The sequence below is a fragment of the Muscardinus avellanarius genome (assembly GCF_963383645.1).
Source record: "Muscardinus avellanarius genome assembly, chromosome: 9".
Taxonomy (NCBI): domain Eukaryota; kingdom Metazoa; phylum Chordata; class Mammalia; order Rodentia; family Gliridae; genus Muscardinus; species Muscardinus avellanarius.
The window spans coordinates 109761466-109786654 of NC_137795.1; the positions used below are offsets into that span (position 1 = coordinate 109761466).

The following is a 25189-nucleotide window of genomic DNA, read 5'->3' on the forward strand; positions in this document are numbered from 1 at the left end:
TTATTAAACAGGGTCTTGCTATATTGATGAGAGTCTCACTATTTTCTGGGCTGCCCTTGAACCTGCAATTCTCCTGTCTCTGCCTCTCAAGTACTGTGATGACAAGTATACATCAGCATGCCTGTCTACAGATGCAGAATAAAAAAAGAAGAAGAAAAGAAAATACTAGCTGGGTGTTATAGCACACCTCTGTAAATCCCAGTACTTGGGTGGCTGAAAAAGGAGGATCACAGATTTGAGGGTAGCCTCAGCAACACAGGAAAACTCTCAGTAACTTAATGAGACCAAAAAAAAGAAAAAGAAAAGAAAAGAGCTTGAGGTGTATCTCAAGGATAGAACAATTCTAGGTTCAATCCCCAGTACCACAAGAAAGAAAGGAAGGAAGGAAGAAAAGAAAGAAAGAACACAGGAAAGAGAGAGAGAACAATGCTGGAGTATGGGAAAGGCTACTCATGAACTCCTAGAGGAAACTTGGTGGGTACAGCCTTTTTTAGTACAGTGTATTAGGGACAGGGGACAAAAACCTTTTAGGAAACGTCCTTCAATCCAACAATTTAAGTTCAGAAATGAGGTCTTTCTAGTATATACATACTGTGGAAACAGGAGTATCTATGAACAGTCTCTCACAGACAGGAATGTGTTCCTGAATGTGGTAAACACTCATTCTTATAATCCAAAAATGAAAATAAAACAAAAGTGTAGGACTACGAAATTAGCAGAAAAACAAGCATACCACTTAAACCAAGCAGGTGAGAAATCAAACCATAATCACACTCTTCTTAACGGCAGGGCAAATGTACACCTCTGCTAAAATCAACATGTACATTTTTGTTTCCGGCCTATATAAAACGACTGACTCGCCTGAAAAATAACTTTTAAAAAAAGAAGCTAAGTCAGGTGTGGCGGCACACACTTGTAATCCCAGCATTCAAGAGACTTAGACTGGAGAATCGTGGTTTGCAGACAGCTTCAGCTCAGCTTAGTGAAGCCCTCTGTAACTTAGTGAGAGCCTGTTTCAAAATAAAGAATAATAAAAAAAAAAAAGAATATGGGTGGGAGTGTAGTTTGGAGGTAGAATTCCCCGGGGTTCCATCCCCAGGCACGCCAAATAAAAAATAAAAAAATAAAAACAAAAAACATTTTTTGTTCTTTTGTTTGTTTGTTTTTGGTGGTACTGGGTTCCTGGAAGCCCTTCTACCTCCGGGATATACTCCCAGACCTATTTTTATATTTTTATTTGGAAACAGGGTCTCTTAAACCAGCACGGCTGGCTTCGAACCTGCGCGATCCTCCTGTCTCCACCTCCCAAGCGTGGGGATTACAAGCGTGCACCACCACGCCTGGCGTTAGACATGTTTTAAAATGGTCTCTAACACGTATTAGTAATACAGCCAGAAATAATCACTGAATATTAACCAAGCGACTACAGGGCAAAAAAGTAAAACTGAAATTTGCTGAAATACGGTGACTTGCAAACCGCAGTTTTAAGATTAAAATGGAGACAGAACAACACAGGGTGAGGCTACTCCCCGAGATGGAAAGATTAACTAGAGGTGCCTTACAAAAAGGCACCACCATCAGCTCATACAGTTTGGGTCTTGAAGGTCCCCCAAAGTATTCCATTTGGAAGGACTGGACCCCACCTGTGGTGGAGCCGGAGGCAGTGAAGCCTTTGAAATGTGGGGCGTAGCAAAAGAAAGCAGGTCAGTGGGCGTGCCCTTGGAGGGAACACTGGGACCCTAGTCCCTCCTGGCCTCTCTCTGCTTCTCTGCTGTCCCCATGTGAGCAGCTGCCTTTGCCAATGGGTTCCCACCATGATGTGCTCCCTCGTAGGCCCAAAGCACCTCCAAATCACAAGCCAAAATAGCTCTTTCCCCTTAGAATCTATCTCAGGTGTTCTGTCACAGTGATGTAAAGCTGACTAACATAGGATTTGTTAAGCAAAAAATATCCCCACCCACACAAACCATCACTCACCTACTCCCCACTATTAAGAGCAAAGAAACCTATTTATCTTCAGGTCATGGTAGAAAAGCAGAAACACCTGAAAGTATTTCTTTAGAGTTTAAAAACTCAATAAAGCCTTAATGTGCTTTTTAAAAGAAAAAAAAAAAAAAACCCTCTATTTTTTTCCTACCTCCAGGCTATACTCCCAGCCCTATTTTACATTTTATTTGGAAACAGGGTCTCACTAAGTAGCTGAGGCTGGCTTTGAACCTACATGATCCTCCTGTCTCAGCCTCCCAAGTACTGGGATTACAAGCATGTGCCAACATGCCCTGAAAACACCTCGATTTACATAATATAGGTGAACAAAAATATCTCAGGGTAAGAATGTAGCTTAAAGTAGTCCTGGGGGCTGGGCATGGTGGTGCACGCTTGTAATCCCAGCATTCAGGAGGCAGAGACCAAAGGATCCTGGTTGGTAGACAGCCTCAGCTACTGAGTGAGGCTCTCTGCAACTCAAGTGAGACCGTTTGAAAAATAAAGAAACTAAAAACTAGGGCTGAAGGTGTAGTTCAGAGGTAGAACCCCCCTGGGTTCCACCCCCAGTATCACAAAAAAAAAAAAAAAAAGTAGTCCTGGGGTAGTAGTAACTCATGCTACTAGAAGTAACAAACGCAGATCCCTGGAAGAACCTGCTTCCAATTCAGTCCTTAAAGTATTCACACAGAGAATGTTCCAAAGAACATGAGTTTATAATAAGTGACTAAATAATTCAGTCAACAAGTATGTGTAATACATAATAAAGTAAGGCAGTAGAAGATGGAGACAGCAGGAATAGAGAGGTAAATTCGATGCACGAAGGCTTCAGAAACTATGTTCTAAATTAATTAATCCTATGAAGAAATAAAAGACAACTGAAAGCAGGAGGAAGCTTAAAAAAAACCACAAAGAAGCCGGGCATGGTGGCGCACGCTTGTAATCCCAGCATTCAGGAGGCTGAGACCGGAGGATCGCGGTTCACGGACAGCCTCAGCTACTTAGTGAGACCCTCTGCAACTCAGTGAGACCCTGTTTCAAAATAAAGAATAAAAAATAGGGAGGGGATGTCGCTCAGAGGTCGAATGCCCCTGGGTTCTATCCCCAGACACGCCCCCCCCCCTAAAAAACAACAACAACAAAAAAAAAACTGCAAAGTATTACAACATCAAAAAGTAAATTTAGGTAATGAAAACCTTAAACAGGCATGGTGGTACACACCTGTAATCTCAGCACCTGGAATGCTGCGACAGGAGGACCACAGGTTTGAAGCCAGCCTCAGCACTTAACAAGACCCTCAGCAACTTAGCAGGACTTTATTTCAAAATAAAATAGGGTAGAAATGTAGCTTGGAAGTAAAACATCCCTGGGTTTAATCCCAAGTACCTCCCCCCAAAAGGGAAAATGCATATAAAATTAAAAACTCAATGGATAAGATACAGATGTGAATACTGAAGTAAAATGTAGATCTAAAGAAATTATCTGAATGATAGAAAAAGAGAGAGATGGAAAATATAGCCAGGCATAGTAGTACATGTCTGTAATCCCAGTACTTGCTGAGACACAAGGATGTTAGGCCTGAGAGCAGCTTCTGCTACTAAGTGAGACTCTGTTCAAAATAAAATATAAAAAGAGTTGCAGGTAATAGCATAGTGGAAGAGAATGCCTGGTTCCATCATCCCTAGCACAGAGAGAGAGAGGGAGGAAGGGAGAGAACACGGCTTCACTGAATATATCAACTTTCTTAGTTAGGGCTTATTATAGCCATACAAGAAACTTCTTGAAAGCCATTATAGAGCCTCCTGGAAATAAGCAGCACTCTGATTTGTATTAGTTTACCTTAGTTCAAAATCCCAACCCCTAGCAACCAAAGGGCTCTGTTCAGAAGATATGCTGAACACATCTCAATTTTCTTCACATTATATATTAAGCATTTTAAAACATACAATCATGCAAATAATGATCATAATGATTACAACATCTCCATTAGAACTACTCACACTGAGGAAATAGTGCATCCTTAACTGATAGAAATGTAAAACTTAAGAAAGCGTTGGCTTTCATTACAGCACTAAGGATGATGGAACGTTCACTGGATGATGCTTTAAGAAATGAAATTTTTTGTTAGGAGTCATTTTCAATTAAATATTCTACAAGTGTCAAGACATAGGTGAAATAGCTGTTAGGCAACAAAATGTCTTCGTTGAAATGGCCAGAAGGCATTTTATGTAACCACATGGTTCAGTACCTACACTGTTTATAGTTAATATAAGTAAAAGGGAATCTGAAGAAATTTCAGAAGAGGAGCGGAGAGAAGCAGCTCAGAGCCCTGGGTTTAATGCCCAGCACCAAAAGGGAAAAGGTTGAGCTTAATAAAGGCAGGGTGAGGGCAAAGGAATGTAGGCTGTTGCATTTTACCATTTCCTTATCAAATCTGATTGCTATACCAAGTATGAACTCTGCAGGCACTCAAATCCCTTCATCTACTAGGCAACAGGGTCATGACAGTAGCATTATGTATGACGGTTCTTTCCAAGAGACACATGAAGACCAAGGGGTTAGATCAAACAAAAGCAATACTATACCATCATCTCTGCTAGGTAACTGCTCAGAAATGGAGCCGGAGGAATCTTTCCTGATCACAGATCTTTTGGTTTTTCCTTGACCAGTTCGACTTCTTTGCCGTACCATGAATCCACCAATACCTATCCAAAAAGAAATTTGGCATACTAACAAATAATTTCTCCCTATATTTCTATAGTAAGTAGGATGAAAATGCTTTCTCTTTAATAGTGAGGCACTTTCCAACTTTAGTCTGGGATAATCTAAATTAATAATCTTATGTAAAATAAAAAAGGCTAGAAATAAGTAAAAAAAAATATCAAAGACACCCATCATTAGTCAAACAGAAACTAAACTTTGGTAGAGTATGTTAAGACTTGCACACATTTCCTCTCCTAAACAAGACTAGAATAAATGCTAACTATTAGGTTATATTTATTTCTCTATCCAACAATTCAAACACCAAATTATCTGTAAAGAAATGGGATAATTTATACATTAGCTGGAGAACAGAAGATACAAACTAAACCAGGTGACACAGACACTCATGAATTAATACCTCAAGGGAACTGTGTAGAGTTTTTCATGTTATAGTTAAAAAAACAAAATCTGGAGCCAGACCATATAACAGATGTTACTAACCATATCTGGGCAAGTTCCCTAACTTGGGTGCCATGGTCACTCACTGGTAAAAGGGGTGATGCATGGCACCTGTGCCTATGTGTTGAGTGCAGAGCAGCCAGCACTGTGGAGCGCTGAGCTAGAACCGCCTGCCGTCCAGCTTACACTATGAGCTTCTGCTTAATGACAGGCCATCGAGCTATAGACTCTGCAATCTAATGGACTTTCAGGTTAGGGAGAGAAAGAGAAAAGACTAAACATTAATGTTCCTATAGGGAATTTGCCAAGTCTAAAAAGCTAAGTGTACTCGTAAGCCTCCTTGGTTGAAACTAATATACAGGCCTCATGACAGTATGACCCACCTATAAGGAAAGTTATGTTTGAAGGTCTTGGCAGAACACAAAACAGTAAGTTCCTCCTCACATACCAAAAAGATTTTAGGTCACACTTAATGAAACATAAGCAATCAGAAGAATAAAGACTGTACTGGTATAATATAATATCTTAACTTATTGGTAAGTGGACACTAATAAATGTCCTAAAGAAAACATTTCATTTCTATACTATGACATTTCAATAAATTTTTGCCAGTATGATAAGTAAAACTTAACAAGCAGGACAGCTTTTCTCTGGGTGCTCCTGAGGCAGATAGGAAATAAGAAGTGCCTCATCAGGCATGGTAATAACTGGACATACACTCTGGGAAGGATTAGAACCCTGCTGTGCACCTCCACAACGCACAAGCACTGGCACTCCTATAAAGACACTTGAGTTTCAAAAAGTGAAAACGTTAGAAAGCGAATGCTGAACTGTACACGTCCGTGGAAACACACGAAGGCACTGAAAGGTCAACGCATTGTAAACAATGCATTTAACCAAATGATTAACATTTGGAACAAGGTGTTAAATAATGATTTACTGTGAATTATTCAGACATTCCACGTAAAGAATTTAAATGTATATCCATGAACTAAGTAAAGATACTATGCTTAGTGCTAATTTTTCAATTATACCTGAGGTCCCCAATATTTTATTTTTCTTAAACTAGCCAAGTTGAGGTTGTACTCTACCTGGTCTGTATGGCTTCCTTTTTCTCTTCTTGATGCCGTCTGTTCCTTCCACTCCCTTGGTTTCGTCATCCACAGCTTCCCGCTCAGGACTAGATTCTGACTTTCCATCACAATCCATAAGTTCTCCTTCTGAAAAAAATTAACTTTGTGGATGAAACTGGAAAAACCTGAGAATCAAATACATAATTCCTAGCGGATGGGAAAAACAAAGCCAAGAGGCCAACCATGAGTTGTGAATGCCGGAGGGGAGGAGAAGTGCAGAGGCTAGAAGAGAACCCGCATGGCTGTGCAAACTATGCTGCCCCTGAGAATCAAGGAAAGCTCAGAAGCATGGTGACCAGTGAGCCTGCACTCGATTTTAATTCTGTCTTCAGGTCCCAGGATCCTGGCTATGTCTCTAACCCCACAGCTATAATTGGGTATTACCTAGTTACTGAAGACTATATACCCAACACTAACTACTAATTTAATGAATCCTCTCCTTTTCCTGTGTAATCCACCATCATTAAAACACAAGAAAATGTACCTAGAGAAGACAGATCCTGGAAGACAGCCTTGACAATTCCTAATCTCTTTCTCCCACAATCAAGATTGCTCAGGCTCTCCCAAAAGCAATTTATTTCTTTCCACTACGATCATAGTCCAATCTTGCAGATAGTTTATTATCTCACTCCCTGACCCAAGCTCAGCCTTCTGCAATCAGCTCTTTAAGTTGCAGCATAAATGTTCTCACTATAAATATGCATCAGTTTTCTTCTTCAAATCCTTTCACATTTCTGCAGCACCCTCAAAATGAAATGCAATCTCTAAAGTGCATTATGACAAGTCTGCCATATTCTCTGGCCTCATCACGATCCATCCATGGGTGAGCTGTGCTCATGTCCTGGAGTCCTTTCCTCCACTTTCCTTTCCCTTTGCCTTCTCCTAACTGCTCTTTAAAGATTTATTCTAACCATCATTGATTTAAAGAATTACTGTTGGGCATGGTGGCACACACTTGTAATTCCAGTATTTGGGATGAGACAGAATAATTCACAGGTTCGTGGCCCCCAGCAAGTTAGTGAGAGCCTGTTTCAAGATCAACTATAGAGCTAGGTGTAGCTCAGAGGTAAAAGTTCCCTGGGTTCAATTCCTAGTAACAACAACAACAAAAAAAACTCCAGACCATTTAGATAAAGCTATGCCCACAGTTATATACTCCTATGCATTAATATTATGCTTCATTTTAAATGCCCTTGACAAATGACCTTCATTGTGAGAACAAAAAGTTTATTACTACTAGGAGTCATATTCTTATCATGGCACATAATAGTTGTTTAATAAATATTTCATTAAACGAAAGAAATCAAATCAAGTAATACAAATAAAAAGTTCGAGGACAGCCAGGCATGGTGGCTCACATTTATAATCACATTATAATCACATTTATAATTGTGAGGCTGAGACAGGAGGATCACAGGTTTGCAGCTAGCCTCAGCTACTTGGTGAGGGCTTCTGCAACTTAGTGAGAGCCTGTCTCGAAAGAAAAGGAGAAACAAAAAGAAAAGACAGAAGGAAGGAAGAAAGGGAGAGAAGGAGGGAGGGAGGGAAGGAAGAAGGAAGGAAGGATAAGTTAGGTGAGGGGTATAGCTTGGAAGGAGAATGCTATCCTCCTGGGTTCATCCCCAGTACCATCAAAAAAGGGAAAGAGTGGAGGGTTCAGGTCAAAGCCAGTGGTGCATGCCTATATAATTCCAGGACTTAGGAGGCAGAGACAGAAAGACTGCAGGTTCAAGGACAGCTCAACAAGTAGTGAGTGTCTCCTAGTAAGACCCTTTTTCAAAATAAGAATAAAATAGGGCTATGAATGTAGCTCAGAGATAGAATACCCAAGGCTCAATCCTCAGTACCAAAAAAAAAGTTTACGTCTTAGAAAATACTATTTTCACAATATGGCAATCAAACTTGTACAGCTTGTATATGCTCTACATGTTGACACAGGAAAAGGAAAAGTATTTCAAAGTTTTAAGATTTTTCTCAGCCAGGCTTGGTGGCGCATGCTCGTAATATCAGCATTTGGGAGGCTGAAACAGAAGGATCGCAGTTCACGGACAGTTCAAAGGACAAAATCCTTTGTAACTCAGTGCGACCCTGTTTCAAAATAAAGAATAAAAAAATAGGGCTGGGGGTGTAGCTCGGAGGTAGAATGCCCCTGGGTTCCATCCCTAGTACCTAAAAAAAGAAAAAAAAAAAATCTTTTCTCTACTATTCAAATATTCTAACACATTCTGTATTAACAAAATCACATTTGTTTTTTATTACACTGGATCTATATTTGAGGCCAATTCTATCACAATCTAATTTAGTGTTCTACATACCTATAACTAAACCATGAAACATTAATTTGCTGAAACTTAGCAAGCACCAAAGATAACAAAATGCCCATTGCTTGCCTTTATATAAACCCACCTGACCTGAGAAAAATTCAGGTTAAAATGGTAAATTCATGTACTAATTTTACTTTCCTGAAACTCAACTAAACGCATTGAAGTTTCAAAGATAAACTTGCAAAGACAAAAAAGAGGAAATGAGGAAAGTCACAGTTTTAAAAGTTGAGTGATGACTGACTGAGCACATGCCTGTTTTCAGCTGAGTGAAAAGAGCAGAGTTGGGGGGAGCCAGCTTGTACAAGCTCCTCAAAGGCCGAGGAGCTGGACTCGGGCAGCTCTGGAGCTGGTGGGAAAGGGCTGCGACTCTGCTTGAGCTCCCCCTGGGGCTCAGGAAGCCTCAGCCCGCGCTGCTGTCCTGTTCCCACCAAACTCCTGAGAACAAGTGGCCAAACCTGTGCCCTCCAATCACCAGAAGGTAGGGCGCCTTGGGAGAGCCTGACCAGCCCAGGGAAAGCATCACCACAGAGTACTCCAAAGGCAACCTGAGTGCTAGGATATAGCGAAAAGGGAGCCCTGGTAGGCCACTAGTTGGAACGTAAACTGGTATAGTTACTATGAAAAGAATTCCTCAAAAAGATGCAAGATACTGCTACTATACGGCCTAGTAATCCTTCCACTGGGTAGATACCTAGAAGAAATTAAATCAGCACACCTCAAATAAATACTTGCGCTCCAATGTTCATGGCAATATTATTCACAACAGCCAAGATGTGGAAAGAACCTGAGTGTCCTCACATTACATAAACACGTAAGAGATTTTCATTAGCCTTAAAAAGAAGACACCGCCACTAGCAGCACGGATGTACCTGGAGAACATTATGCTAGGCCAAATCAGCCAGACAGGACAATGCCACATGAACTCACGGGGAAGCAGAATTGCTACAAAGGTGAGCGGACAGAAACAGAAAACGGAATGATGCTGCTGGGCGGACAAGTAGAGGGATGGGAAGAAAGAGCATGCTCTCACAATGAGGCTGGATGCATAAGTAGAGAGCACGAACGTGGACCATAAGGACAACAGCTAATAATACTGTACTGTACATTGGAAATTTGATGACAAATAGATTTCAGGAGCTTATACATCCCTACTTATACAAAGACACACAAATTATGGAAGATAATGGATGTAGAGTTTTTTTATAGTAATTATTTCACTACGTGTATCAAAACATCATGCTGCACACCTCAAATATACCATAAAAAAGAAAAGGAAGGACTGGCTGGAGATGTAGTGCAGTGGTAGAGAACTTGCCTAGCTTGAGTGAGGCCCTCGCTTCAAAGCCAGCACTCCAACGTAATCAGGAGAAAAAAATCAACAACTCCTTTCCTACCTGCCACCAACAGTCACCAAGGTGTAACCCCTCTGACTTCACTAGGAACTCACTCTGTACACCAGTCTGCATACAGTATCACAACTCTACCGTGTTACTCACTGTTCTATTAAACACGAAGGTCTTTCAAGTATGGGGAAAGATCTGGCAAACTAAATTACATCTGTACAAAGGAATATTTATATCCATAAAAGTGAAGTAAATTCTCACTATGCACAGGAATCAACTCAAGATGAATCAAAGACTTAGAAATTAGACCAAAGACTGTGAAGTTATTAGAGAAAGGCATAGGATCTACACTCCAACATATAGGCACAGGGAGTAACTTTCTCAATAAGACCTCCAAAGCACAGGAAATTAAAGCAAGAATTAATAAGTGGGATCTCTTCAAACTAAAAAGTTTTTTTTTTTTCATTAAAGCAAACCATCAAGAACCTAAAGAGGAAGCCTACAGAATGGGAGAAGATCGTTACCAGCCACCACTCTGATAGGAGGCTAATATCCAGAATATACAAAGAGCTCAAAAGACTCTGCACTAGTAAAACAAACAACCCAATCAAGAAATGGGCAACTGAAATGAATAGACACTTCACAAAAGAAGAGCTACAAATGGCCAATAGATACATGAAAAAATGTTCTTCATCGTTAGCCATCAGGGAGATGCAAATCAAAACTGCGCTGAGATTCCATCTAACCCCAATCAGAGTGACAAACATGAAGAAATCAAACAACAACAATTGCTGGCGAGGATGTGGGGAAAGAGGAACTCTTTTACACTGTTGGTGGGAATGCAAAGTAGTTCAGCCACTATGGTGATCAGTATGGAGATTCCTTAGAAAACTGGGAATAGATCCACCATTTGATCCGGCTATACCACTCCTGGGTATCTTTCCAAAGGGGTTGAACTCAGAGAACCACGTTATCATATGCATACCCATGTTCATAGCAGCACAGTTTGTAATAGCCAAAATATGGAACCAACCTAGATCTCCATCAACAGATGAATGGATTGCAAAATTATGGGAAATACACACAATGGAATTCTATTCAGCCATAAAGAAAAATAAAATAATAGCATTTGCAAGAAGATGGAGGGAGCTGGAGAACATTATGCTAAGTGAGATTAGTCAAGCACAGAAAGAGAAGGGACAGAGGTTTTCTCTAATATGCCCAAGCTAGGGAGCAGTGGTAATACCAGAGGGACTCCAAATGCTGGAGGGGAAATCTCAGCAAAGCTTGAATGGAAGGATAGGAGAGGAAGGAAGCTGAGGTTGTTCAATGGAGGAGCTACATACGAATATGTGTAATAGCATAAATGCAACACGATTGACCTGGACACTCTCTATTGGGAGGGAATGGAGGGGGAAGGGCATGAAGCACAGTGTAAATGTACACCACTCTCAATAGGTTCCACTTGTACAAAATAAAAAATCTTAAAAAGTGAAGTAAAGAGAAGTAGGATAAAAAGAACAAAAACATATATGCATGTGCTTCCATATGCATAAAGTGCATCTAGATGGTCACACAGGAAAATGTGTGCCTCCAGAAAAGCGGACAGGAGCCTGAGGACAGAGTGAGAGGAGGGGACTATTGCTAACACACAGGAGCGCCCCGCCCCTCTAGCACCTCTTGAGTTCGCCCAGAAGGTCTCTCTGTGGTGGCAACTGTGGAAGGCACTGTGCTCCATTTGTGGTGCAGAATGTTCGCTGCCTTAGGCTTAGGGCTTTTGCTTGCACTAATGAGGTTTCCAGACCCTAGACGGTAAATTAGAAAGAAGTCTGCTTTCTCTGCACATGGAACATGTTTCTGATACACTACGGTAATGATCTTTTGGCTCACCCAAGTTAAAAAAATAACTATTGTTTTTAAGAAATCACAAGTATTGTTACAATATACCAGGAGTATCCCACATTAATTCAGACTCTGTAGACTCCAGGAGAATCTGACATCATGTCTAAGATAACATGTATACTATTTTACATAACACTATATTCTAACAGCTTCACAGTGAAAACTGCACAGTTGAAGATCACCCTTTTTGAAATTTAAATTCTGAAGTAATTTAGCTTCAACCTAATATACTGTACTTTAAATAAAGCAACCTACAAATATAACTTAATACAGAGTACAAAGTCTACACATTCTTCCATTCAAATTTTCTAGTTTCCAAAAATAAAGACAAGGATTTGAAAGCATTCAATTCAGAGGACGAGGAGGTAGACAATCCCCGCCCTCCACATTCAATTACATGTGCTCGGCATAATTCCTTTCACTAGTGTGAAAGGACGTTACATGGCCTATACAGAAAAAGGTGGGCTTGGAAGGTCTCTGCAAATGCACACCGCAGCTACTGCGTAAGCGCTGACAATACTACTGGTCCGACAGCCGAGGGGTCCTGAGACTCCCCCATGGGTGTGCCAAGCACCTGGCCTGCACACTGGCCTCTCAGTAGAAGCATCCTATGCGGTTGTCCTAGTGCATGTACAATACAAAGATGACTAAGGAGCAGAGAAGCTGAACTTGCCCCAAGAACACCCAGAGTAGCTGGCCCACTACCACTGGTCCACCATGTTTTTCCAAGTTTGCTGAGACATCACCAACGTGCTCCTCAACCAGTCCACCAGTTAGCCAAATAGTCTAAACTGTGGCAAATGTATTAGGTTTAATGCAAAGTAGCAGAAAGGAGTTGATAAAAATACCTTACGAATTGATGATGATTTTATTCTCTTCCTATTTTTATAGGCATACTTGAAAACTATACAATTTGTTTTAAGCATGTGTATGTCTATGCATGCACATATATTTTCTTAGGAAACCAAAATGTGGTAACTTTAAAAAGGATTTTATTTAACCAACAGGGAAAGAAAAACAGAACAAATGGTCTTACTTTTTTTCCTTTCTTTTTTTTTGTACTGGCAATGGAACCAAGGGGCATTTTACCTCTGAGTTACACCCCAAGTCTTTTTTATTTTGAAACAAGGTTTAAGTTGCTGAGGTTGCCTTTGATCTGTGATCCTCTGTCTCAGCCTCACAAGTACTGGAATTACAGGCAAACCCCACCGTGCCCAGAACAAATGTTCTTTAAATCAATAGCCTAGCCAGGCATTGTGGCACACACTCTGTAATCCCAGTCCTTGAAAAGCTGAGACAGGAAGATCACAGGTTCAAGGACAAACACATCAATTTAGCAAAACCCTCAACAATTTAACAGAGCCCCTATTCCAAAATTTAAAAAAAAGGCTGAGCATGTAGCTTAGAGGTAGAATGCTCCTGGGTTCCATCCCTAGTACTAAAACTCACCCAAAACATGCATTTATCTCATCACTACAAAAAGAACACCTCTCCTTTCACAAAGGCTTTGAGATCCTGAGATACAAGTGAAAGTGACGTAATTATCAGGAAAATATATGATATTCAGCTCCTTAAACTCTAAAATTATCTTTATTAACATTTGCTTCACCCCACACTTAATAATCTTCTTTCATTTTCAGTAAATATAACAACAGATTCAGGAAATCAAATTAAAGATAGACCATTTACTACCTAAATGGGAAGAAAAAAAGTAACTTAAATCACTCAGAGAATATAAAATTAAAATGCACCACAATTTCTTATAGTAATGTTCTACAGAATTCACATGAAAAACCTTTAAGGTCTTTTTGTTTTATTTTTGAAAGGCTGTATAACCTCATAATTTATAAAAAAGAGTGTGTACTACTTAGAAACTTTTCATATTTTATAGACTGTAACACTGCCCCACTTGAATTGAGTATGAATGGAACCCTTTGCCGACAGGTCCACGTCTTCAGAAACTACAAGTACTCAGTGCGCTCTGGCTGGCCTTGATCACACAGGCTTCTCCACCCTCCCCCAAGCCACTCTGTTCAATCTGAAAACATTACACATAAGCACCAGAAACCTTTGCTCATGACACAGAACCAAAAACACACTACAAAAAAAAAAAAAAAAAAAAGTGAGAATGAAGTGGTGAATTGCCAGGAGCTTATAGTCCACAGCCTTTGCAGGCCACAACTTCCTCTTGTCTGGCACCGGCAGAGCCTCCAGGCTAACATAACTTGCCACAACTCCTGTACCCAACAGTCCATTCCCTTCCTGGCGAAAAGATTCTCTTCAAATGAGATCATTCTTCTTTGTCTCAGAAGCACACTAGTGACCCCATTCTGCTGTGCTAAGTGCTGACTCCCTAGAGCTCACCTTCCTCCATGGTCTCACCAACGCCCTCCCCACATGAGCTCCCCACGCCCCCTGGGCACCCTTCAGCTTGCTCTGCTGCACGCCAGGGTCTCCACTGCTGTGGAGACCACACACACCGGGTAGGCTTCCTCCCCGGGCCGCTGGCCTGCTTCCACGTGTGATGTTTTGCCCTCAGCTCAACAACTGGCTCATATTCTCAGCTCTTTAAGACTGTGCTTAAATATTACCTAGGTGTATCTGATCCTACAACGCTACTGCCTGAGCTTCCAATTCTGCTTCCTCTAACTCCGTTTTTTCCTTAGCGCTTCCAGGCACAATATAATGATTTAATATGTTACTTGAGGTTTTCACCGTAGAGTCTCATTCCCTAACAATACAACAGAAGTTTCACAGGTGGAGGGGTTTTCTTCATTAATGTGACTTACAAATCTGGCTTGCAGTGTACATTCAATAATTATGCCTGAAGGACAAAAGGCTAAGTAAAAATACTTATTCAGAATAATCACCCTAGCAGGGCGTGGTGGCACACACCTGTAATCCCCGCGCTTGGGACGCGGAGGCAGGAGGATCGCGCAGGTTCGGAGCCAGCCACACTGGTTTAGGAGACCCTGTTTTCAAATTAAAAATATATATAAAAAATAGGTCTGGGAGTGTACCCCGGAGGTAGAAGGGTTTCCAGGAACCCCAGTGCCACTAAAATAATCACCCTAAAAATAAACCATCCTCTAGTGATCTTCCTGGGAGAGCAATAAAAAAATAACTCATACTAAATTTATTACTACTATAATTATTTTAAGCATTCAGCTAGAAAAAAGATACCTACTCTAATAAAAAGATGTTTATGGATTAGTGATTTACGATGAGCACCTGTGAAAGCAAATTTACAACTGAAGGCACTGGTAGCCATTTTCTGGTTCTAGAGTGTACCGATCACTGTACTCAATGTAGACACAGCAGCCACGTTTACGAGGGCTTGAGGAGGCGCGTGCCGCTACCTAGCAGAGCCAGCCCGTTAGCCTCCCCGTCTGTGACCAGCACAGCCGCAGTCTTCTTGGAAACGTCCACGACACAGGTGTGTTCTAAAAGGATCCACGGAAGTAAAAGAACCTGAAGAGGCCAGGGCTAAGAAGATGGCTCACTTAGCACAAAGGTCCCATCAAGGGTTGCCACAGTCACTGGGATTCACCCTTTTAAGTCATACATGTTTCAAAAGTTATTTTATACACTAACTTTTGCACATGTACCCCAAGGAAAATAAGTTAGCATTACCTCTACTATCATCCATTTCACCGTCCCTTGAATGCTCTGACTGGATGTCTGGAGGGGTCTGAAGGACAGCCACACTATTCTGATTTATAATCTTCAATTTCAACTTTGGTTTCGAGCGTTTTCTTCTCGGAACTGTAACTGTGAGGCTTTGCAACTGAGTCATCCCTGATTCGGTCAAACATACACCATCCTGGGTATAGGTCTTAGGTGGATCTAAAGTTACAAAACCCCAAGGATACAAATATAAACGTTCATTTCAAATTTGACTGATAAATTGATTACTATTCTAAAATACAGATGTGAAAGGAGTCATAGTTTCATACAGCCATTACCTGTGAAATGCAATTGGACAAACTGTTTTGGAGAATAGGCAAAAAGGATATATGTTTTCAAAAATGGTTTACCTGGCATTTCTACATTCATGCAACATATAAGGATTTAGAAAGAGGGCACTGAAGCTAAGGCAATTCTTCAGCCACTCAACTACCACCCTTTCCTCAGGAAAAAAACAGAAGGTAAGGACCAATTGCACACGAGAAACAGGAATGCCCCCAAGGCCATGTGGAAAGCAAAGTACTGAAGCGCACACTGACGGGGATGCCTACAAATCCTGTCGACCCCATTTCCAAATGTACCAAACCGCTATGCATTAAAACAACTCCAAGAGCATCAAAATGTTCTTATGCCAGATGGTACCAAATCAAACAGTCAAAAGAATATTCAAGCTGAGCATGGTGTGCAGGCCTGTAACCCCAGTACTTGGGAAGCTCAGACAGGAGGATCACAGGTTTGTGGTCAGCCTCATATAACTAATGAGGCCCTCTACAACTTAGTGAAACCCTGTTTCAAAAATAAAGAATAAAAAACAGGGCAGGGGGTGAAGTTCAGAGATAGAATATCCCTGGGTTAAATCCCTAGGACCACCAAAAATTTTTTTTTAAACTTTTAAATATGGTTTTGAGGGCATAGCTCAGAGGTAGAATGCCCCTAGGGGTTCAATCCCCAGTAACACACACACACACACACACACACACACACACACACACACACACACACACACACACACACACGGTGTTTAATAAAAATGTCATATAAATCACTATTCTCAACTATTACAGAAAAAAAATAGTAAGACACCGAGTTAATCCTAAAGAAACTTCTTTGTGAATAGGCCCTCTTTTCTGTGGATAGCCAAAGCACAGTGATACACCAATGAACTCAAAGCAAACATGATATAATGGTTATTCTAAGAGCTGTTACTTTCATTGCCAATTTGCTGAAATTTATAAAATATTTCCCTGGTAAATCTAGAAAAGATGAATACTACATGTATTAATGTAGAAATTTTTACCAGACCTGGTGACACACCGTTAGTTACAGTAACTGGGAGGCTGAGACAGGATGATCGCAAGTTGGAGGCCAACCTCAAATGTAGTGAGAGCCTGTTCTAAAATTAAAAACTAGTAAAAAGGACGGAGGATGTGGCTCAGAGGTAGAAAGCTTGTGGGTACAATCCCTAATACCAATATATATATAAACATATATATATATATTTCTGTATATGAGCACTTGTGAATTTACATTGAACAACTATATGATTAAAGCAGGTTACATAAAATTAAATTATATGCCTTTCCTAACGAACAATCAAGTAAAACATTACAAATTTTACCTAGCTCTCTGACTTTCGTGACAATCTGTGCTACAAGTGAAGATTCACAGCAGTCTGAGGAAGGCACTGAAATGAAAAAAATTCAGATCACTTATTTTTTTCCAGGAAAAAAGTACTTAAGACTTATGATTAAAATGTCAATTTATATACTCATTTTATAAATCAATTGCTTAAATGCTAAATAGTACTCAAAGGAACAAAACCAAAATACAACAAGGAGACGCTGTGAAGAAAATGAGACGTCTAGGAGGAATAAGAAGAGTCAGTGTACTGGATTTCTACATATTGCTGATCACTAAAATAAATTACGTTCCTTCAAAGTCAGCTTATATTTCATAGCTAAAACATATACTTAATTTTTCCCTTTATATAAATTGTTTTAATAAATGAAGTTGGGATAGTAAGAATAAATTTATACAAAAAATTATTTTTTATATGTGACCAAATAATAGGGTCATCAAGACAAAGAGAAGTAGAAGTAAGCCCACTCACTGGTCATGGAAGCAAAGTGTAGTGTTTGCAGAAGAGAAGAGACTCATGGTTAAGCCATTCTCTTACCATTTGACGTAGGCATATAAGGTCTGCACATGCTACAATCAAAACCAATGTCTGCCACATTTTCCACTTCCTCCTCCGTAGATAAGTTTTGACAAACGGCATGCATCCATCTAAAAGAATCATATTTGTATATTTTTAAAAAATTGAAGCTGGGAATGGGGGCGCACGCTTGTAATCCCCGCACTTGGGAGGCAGAGACAGGAGGATCGCGCAGGTTCAAAGCCCCTCGCTGGCTTAAGAGACCCTGTTTCCAAATAAAAATATAAAATAGATCTGGAAGTGTAGCCTGGAGGTAGAAGGGTTCCATCCCCAGTACCACCAGTTAAAAAAAAAAAATGAAAATACTAAGAACACTTTAAAACCTAGGACAGGAGTTGACAGTCTTCAAACACAGGATCCTGCTTTCTAGCTGATCTAATTAGCCTAAGTGACCAATAACAACTTTCATGGAGTTGAGAAGAATAAGGAATAAGAACTTGTACTAGGGAGGAAGCAGGTACATATTACCTAGGAAGCACTTGATGCCGGTTTTATTGAGAGACAGAGACAGAGACAGAGACAGAGACAGAGACAGAGAGAGAGAGAGAGAGAGAGAGAGAGAGAGAGTGTGTGTGTGTGTGTGTGTGTGTGTGTGTGTGTGTGTGTGTCTCACCAGGGATTAAACTCAGGGGCATTCTACCTCCGAGCTACACTCCTAGTCCTATTTTATTCTTTATTCTTTGAAACAGGGTCTCACTAAGTTGTGGAGGGCCTCTTTAAGTAGTTGGGGCTGGATGTGAACCTGAGATCCCCCTGTCTTAGTCTCCCAAGTACTGAGATTACAAGCGTGTTCCACCATGTCTGGCTGATGCTAATTTCTATGATCACTTATCAAATGTGTCAAGGACAGCAATAAGGCGAGTCAGGAAGTAGAAAGGAATCCATAAGGCTGCAATGGCATAATATACATGTGCTCTATGTGACCCATCTGATTTGAGGCTGATATAAATCATGTGAAGTGATGTGGTACAGTAATAGAATCCTACTGATGAAATAACACAGTGGTGCCATTTGTACAGTGCTCTACTGTTGACAGGGCACAAAAATAAACTAACGAAAGCAAAGAAAACATTCTTGATTTTGAAGCGGCCCATACATAATACTCAGAAAAGGTAAGAAGTAGTATCTAATATCTAGATATCTATGGCATAGAGCATTAAGAAAAAGTTGTTTTAAAAAGCAGAATGTGTAAGGCCATTTTTGGACTGTAATACAAAATTCAGAACCCCTCCATAGGAAAATACTAGTGTGCAGGCAATAATTTCACTTTTAATTTTAAGAGATTCATAAACCTTCAAAAAGGCCCAATTAAAACAAAATCTTTAGCTTAGAGGCCGGGATGTAGCTCAGTGGCAAAGCATCTGCTTTGCAGGTGTGGTACTCTGGGTTCGATCCCTGGTTCCAAAAAGACTAAAAAAAGAACCCCCTTTAAAAAAAAAAATCTTCAGCTTAGAGTTAAGAATTTAAAACAGGAAATCACTTCTGTAAGTTTTTTGGTAGTACTCGAAATGGAACCAAGGGGCATTATACCTCTAAGCTACACCATCAGCCCTATATTTTATTCTTTATTTTGAAACAGGGTCTCGCTGAGTTGCAAAGGGCCTCACTAAGTAGCTGAGGCTGGCCATGAACCATGATCCTCTTGTCTCAGCCTCCCGAATGCTGAGATTCTGTAAGCTTTTGGCAATTAAAGGTTCTTCTGTGAATTTATGATCAAGGAAGGCTGTTTTCCAAGTTCCTTTAATTACACTTGAGAAAGCTTGCAAACAATAGGGGAGGAAGGACGATACCTATCGCACTGTCTACACTGCAGAATGAGATCTTCTTCTTTGTAGTTTCGAGAGCAGACCGGGCATGAAGACAAGCTGGCACAAGGAGCACACTGGGTGTAATTGTTCTGCCATTCGCACCTCAGACCTGCAGATGTCGCTCCACAGCGTCTGCACCACACACACCTGAAACCCAGACACCAAGTGGCTCAGTGTTGTTCACTTAGTCATATAATTCATGAAGCTACATGTGAACAGCATATGGGGAAATCATCTAATGCATATCCAGAAATTTTTCTGATATGTAACATCTATCACAGCAAATATATATTATGTGATTAAACATATGTGGCTAATTTTGGGATTTGGTTTGTTGGAGGATACTGGGGATTAAACTCAAAGAATTCTACCCCAAAATTACACCCCGAGTCCTTTTTTTTCATTTTGGAATGAGGTCTTCCGAAGTTGCTGAGTGTCTTACTAAATTATTGAGGCTGGCCTGCAACCTGAAATTGTACTGTCTCAGCCTCCCAAGTACTGCTGTTACAGGCGTGCAACAGCACACCCAGCCAAATATGGCTAAATTTTTAAAAACTAAAAGTGTTATAAGAAAGTTATTGATCTGAAAGCCTGATGAGATAACATAAATGCTAGAGTACCATTTGCACTTCCAGCCTCCTTTGGGGACTGTCTGCAACGGAGGGTCCAGGCAGTAGGTGTGGTAACTGATGTCACAGTCATCACAGAGCAGGAGTCTTCCTGGGTCGGTCACCTTCCCACAGGCCTCACAAACAGTGCACTCCAGACACCTCCAGCCTTTGCTAAGAACCACTTTAGTGATCTGTAAAAGAAACCACCAATCCATATGATTGATACACTAACCTAATAAGGTATACTGCATACAAGTAATATGACACGCTATTTCTAGAGGGAGAAGACATAGCAACTAACTATGGAACACAATAACAAACAGGGCACACCTGTATTCGTCCATCTGTCCATCCGTCCATCCTTCATTTATTCCTACTTGGAATCCAACCCAGGGGCACTCTGTCACTGAGCTACAGCCCCAGTCCTTCAACTATTCCCCCCCACCCAATTTATTTTGGGAGACAGATTTTTCCTAGGCTGCCTGGGCTGGCCTCAAACTGATGAACCTCATGGCTCAGCCTCCAAATGGCTGGGATTACAGTTGTGCATAATTGTGCCCAGCACACACATATACTGTTAGGAGCTCACCTGTTGACCAGAATAATGGAAAGCAGAATAAGCCGGGCGTGGTGGCGCATGCTTATAATCTCAGAATTCAGGAGGCTGAGACCTGAGGATTGCAGTTCGCGGACAGCCTTAGCTACTTAGTAAGGCCCTCTGGAACTTATTGAAACCTGGTTTCAAAATAAAGAATAAAAAATAGGGCAGGGAGTGTAGCTAGGAGGTCAAATGCCCCTGGGTTCCATCCCCAGACCGGTTTAAAAACAAATGGAAAGCAGAATATATATACTAATGTCAGTTTTATTCCACATAACTACCTATGCTGTAGTTTTCTCTTTTTTTTTTGGTGGGGGGGGACAGTACTGGGGAGGGAACCCAGGGGCATTCTACCTCTGAAATATACTCCCAGCACTATTTTTTATTCTTTATTTTGAAACAAAGTCTGAGTTGCAAAGGGACTCACTAAGTAGTAGCTAAGACTGTCATGGAACTGAAATCCTCCTGTCTCAGTCTACCAAATGCTGGGGGTTACAAGCATGTGCCACCACGTCGGCTTTAATTCCTGTTTTTTATAGATAGGGTGACTGAATTTTAAAGAAATCCAGTAAACTTCCCTATTACTACTGACACATGATTTGAAAATATATAAAAAAGTCTCTATGGTATTTCCATAAATTCCATGCCTCTGGAATTTGTGTATATGGCATAAGCACTTATCTATTAAAATCAATAGAAAAACTAAAAAGCAATACATAAAAGAATGAATAAATGAATGTAAAACTTTTTATGACCTTGAAGGAATTTTAGGCTATGAATCTAGGACATTCCTTTTATTCTCTGGCTTGAGAATCTCTGTATTTGTGATAAGCTCCTCACAGAAGCCGTACCATAGACGATCACCAATTTGGAACCATCTCATCTTCTTTGTACTTTTATTAGTGCATTCCAAGTACACATCCCGGCGAGGTTCAGAGGGATAGAAGCACACAGCACATGGCGCCCCTCCATGTCCCAGCCGCTCCCCCTCCTCGTCCCCTGTGGATGCTATTAAGATTGGTGGTCTTTCCCGTGGGATCCAAGACTGGTCTCGATGGTGTAAAAGGCGGAAAAGCTGCTATACAGATAGCATGTACGCCAGTTTCCAACAGGGCTGGACTCTGCACTGGGGTGACCTGAGCACTAAAGGGAGGCGAGCGAAGCGCGGGGCCGTCCCAAAATCGCTGACAAACATTGTGCTTGGGAGCTGCTTTCTTGTCTCTTCATAAAAGGCCATTTTTCAAGGTCTAACTGGCCAGTGAATCTGTCCCCATCTGTGATTCTCAGTCTACAGAGCTGGGTAACAGCAATGAGGAGGAGGAGGAGGCAGAAGACAATAAGCTCTATACACACACCTCTTTGCTAACTTATCATACCTGTAACATGTGTGAATAGTAAAAGACTTTGGAAGTGTAAAAAGTCATTGGTGGTGATACCTTCATGTATGGGCGTGGCAGGATTTGAGCTGTTTCATCCCTCAATCCTTTTTTCCTCTCTCCAGCTCCTTTTCCCAACCCCTTCCACTATTTTACTGGCCTCTCTCATTTATCTAAAGGCCATTATGTTTTCTATTTTCTAATTTCCACATATGAAAGAAAACATACAACCTTGACTTTCTGAGACTAGCTGATCTCACTAGCATAGTACTCTCTAGTTGCATCCATTCTCTTGCAAATAACATAACTTTGCTCTTTTTTATAGCTGAGTATAATTCTAGAGTAGTGTATATACATTTCCTTTATCCATTCATCAGTTGATAAAGCACCAAGGTTTGGAACCATAATCCTAAAAATATCAAAAGACTGAAGTGCCTGCATCCAACGAAGCAATAGGAAATTCAGGGCACACATCTTTATCGTGGAGCCAGGCGTGGTGGTGCACGCGTACAATCCCAGCATGTGGGAGGCTGAGACAGAAGGATCGCAGTTTGAGGACAGCCTCGGCTACTTAGTGAGGCCCTCCACAACTCCATGAGACCCTTTTTCAAAAGAAAAAAGAAAAAATGGGGAAGGGGGTGTGGCCTGGAGATAGAATAACCCTGGGTTCCATTCCCAGTACCACAAAAAAAAAAAAAAGAAAAGAAAAAATATCACGAGAAATAAGAAAGCCAAAAAGCTACCAAAAAAGAAAATAAAGAGTTAAATTAAAACTACAAACATGAGGAAGGTCAAAGTTTTCAACAACCCTAAAGGCTGGACTCAATTTACAACTTATATGGAAAACACCTTTCAAACCACAATTCCTGACCTAAGTAAGTAAGTGACTGAGTGGTGGAACACCATTTAGGTATGCGAGAATACAAAATTCAACTCCGACATACTCCTCACAAGACTTTTTGAGATATGTGTTACAAAATGAGTATATAGAGCAAGAAAAGGCAGATATGGGTACACAGAGCAATGGATCCAACAAAGAAACGCGTCCAGGAGCACTAAGGAGAGGAACTGAGCCACACACTTGAGGGCGCCGGCCCAGGACAGCGCAGAGCCACGTAAGGTCCAGAAAGACAGGAGCAGGAACACGGCCAGATAAAATGATACGACGGTGCTTCTGTGGTAGGTTAAAAAAAAAAAGAACCACTAAGAATTATATTCTGCCGGGCGTGGTGGGCACGCTTGTCATCCCCGCGCTTGGGAGGCGGAGACAGGAGGATCGCGCAGGTTCGAAGCCAGCCGCGCTGGCGTAAGAGACCCTGTTTCAAAAATATAAAATAGGTCTGGGAGTGGAGCCCGGAGGTAGAAGGGCTCCCAAGAACCCCAGTACCACCAAAAAAAAAAAAAAAAGAGAGAGAGAGACCCTGTTTCCAAATAAAAAAAAATATATAAAATAGGTGTCTGGGAGTGTAGCCCAGAGGTAGAAGGGCTTCCAGGAACCCCAGTACCACCAAAACCAAAATATAATAATAGCCGGGCATGGTGGCGCACGCTTGTAATCCCAGCGCTTGGGAGGCTGAGACAGGAGGATCGCACAGGTTCGAAACCAGCCTCAGCTACTTAGTGAGGCTATCAGCAACTTAGTGAGACCCTGTTTCCAAATAAAATATAAAATGGGTCTGGGAGTATAGCCTGGAGGTAGAAAGCCTCTGGGTCCCCCCTAGTACCACCAAAAAAAAAAAAAATAATAATAATAATAATAATAATAATAATAAATAAATAAATAGTGGTGGGAATCTAGCTTGGATGTAGAATGCACCGAGGTTCAACCCCTAGCGTCCTGCATGCATAAATAAATAAATAAATATTCATTCATTCCCCCAAAACAAAGGTTGCAGCCTGACCTGGTGACACATTCCTGTAATCCCAGTACTTGGGAGACTAAGACAGGAGTACCGAAGGTTCAAGGACAGCCTCAGCAAGTAGTGAGACTTTCATCAACCTACTGACACTGTTTGTTTGTTTGCTTATTTATTTATTAGCGGTGCCAGGGATGTAACCCAGGGGCATTCAACCCCCTGAGCTACACCCCTGCCCTATTTTTTATTCTTTATTTTGAAACAGGGTATCATTAAGTTGCAGAGAACCTCACTAAGTAGCTGAGGCTGTCCACGAACTGCGATCCTCCAGTCTTAGCCTCCCAAATGCTGGGATTACAAGCGTGCACCACCACACTCAGCAATACTCTGTTTTAAAAATAGAAATAAAGCCGAGCGTGGGTGCACGCTTGTAATCCCCATGCTTGGGAGGCAGAGACAGGAGGATCGCACAGGTTCGAAGCCAGTCTCGCTGGCGTAAGAGACCCTGTTTCCAAATAAAATATAAAAAATAGGTCTGGGAGTGTAGCCCGGAGGTAGAAGGGTTTCATCCCCAGTACCACCAAAAAGTAAAAATAAAAATAAAAAATAAAAAATAAAAATAGGGCTAGGAGTGTAGTTCAGAGTTAGAATGCCCTTGGGTTCAATCCCCAGCACCACAAAAATAAACAAACCAAACAAAAGCCACATTAACAGAGTCATAACCATACTTTATTAGTTGAATTATGAAGTAACATTACTCTATTGAGAAGATGCTGTGGGAAAGTAGAGCTGAATTATAACTCATTCAGAGCAGGCAGCCAACAATATCTAACACTGATAAAACAGCGACACTTTCTGATTAGAAGAGAAACCTGCGCCCATGTAGTGGTACAAGTCTTGGTACTTGAAAGGCTGAAACAGGAGGACTGCAGGTTCAAGACTAGCCTCAGTTACTCAGCAAGACTGTCAGCAACCTAGTGAGACCCTACTTCAAAGACAAAAGATATAGAGGGCTCGGGGTGTAGCTCAGAGGCAGAACAGCCCTGGATTCTATTTCTAAGGCCACCAGACAGACAGACAGACAGACAGACAGGAAAGGTTTAACTCCAGCTCCACAGCTGCTTCAGATGTGGAGCTGGAGTAAAACAGGATGGGTTGGTTCAGCAAAAGATTTTTAAATTTTTTTTTTTA

The 25189-nt window shown here is 41.0% G+C and overlaps 1 protein-coding gene across 1 annotated transcript in view; it reads right to left on the minus strand.

The window, feature by feature from the left end:
* KMT2C (lysine methyltransferase 2C) overlaps positions 1–25189 on the minus strand; it is a gene marked incomplete at both ends in the record, with an annotated part of 244663 nt that overhangs the window by 61522 nt on the left and 157952 nt on the right. Inside the window, 7 exons of the mRNA XM_080701295.1 lie at positions 4569–4688; positions 6237–6365; positions 15481–15693; positions 17153–17218; positions 17711–17820; positions 19540–19704; positions 20178–20359. Coding sequence (XP_080557421.1) covers positions 4569–4688; positions 6237–6365; positions 15481–15693; positions 17153–17218; positions 17711–17820; positions 19540–19704; positions 20178–20359 — 985 coding nt within the window. The remainder of the gene's footprint in view (positions 1–4568; positions 4689–6236; positions 6366–15480; positions 15694–17152; positions 17219–17710; positions 17821–19539; positions 19705–20177; positions 20360–25189) is intronic.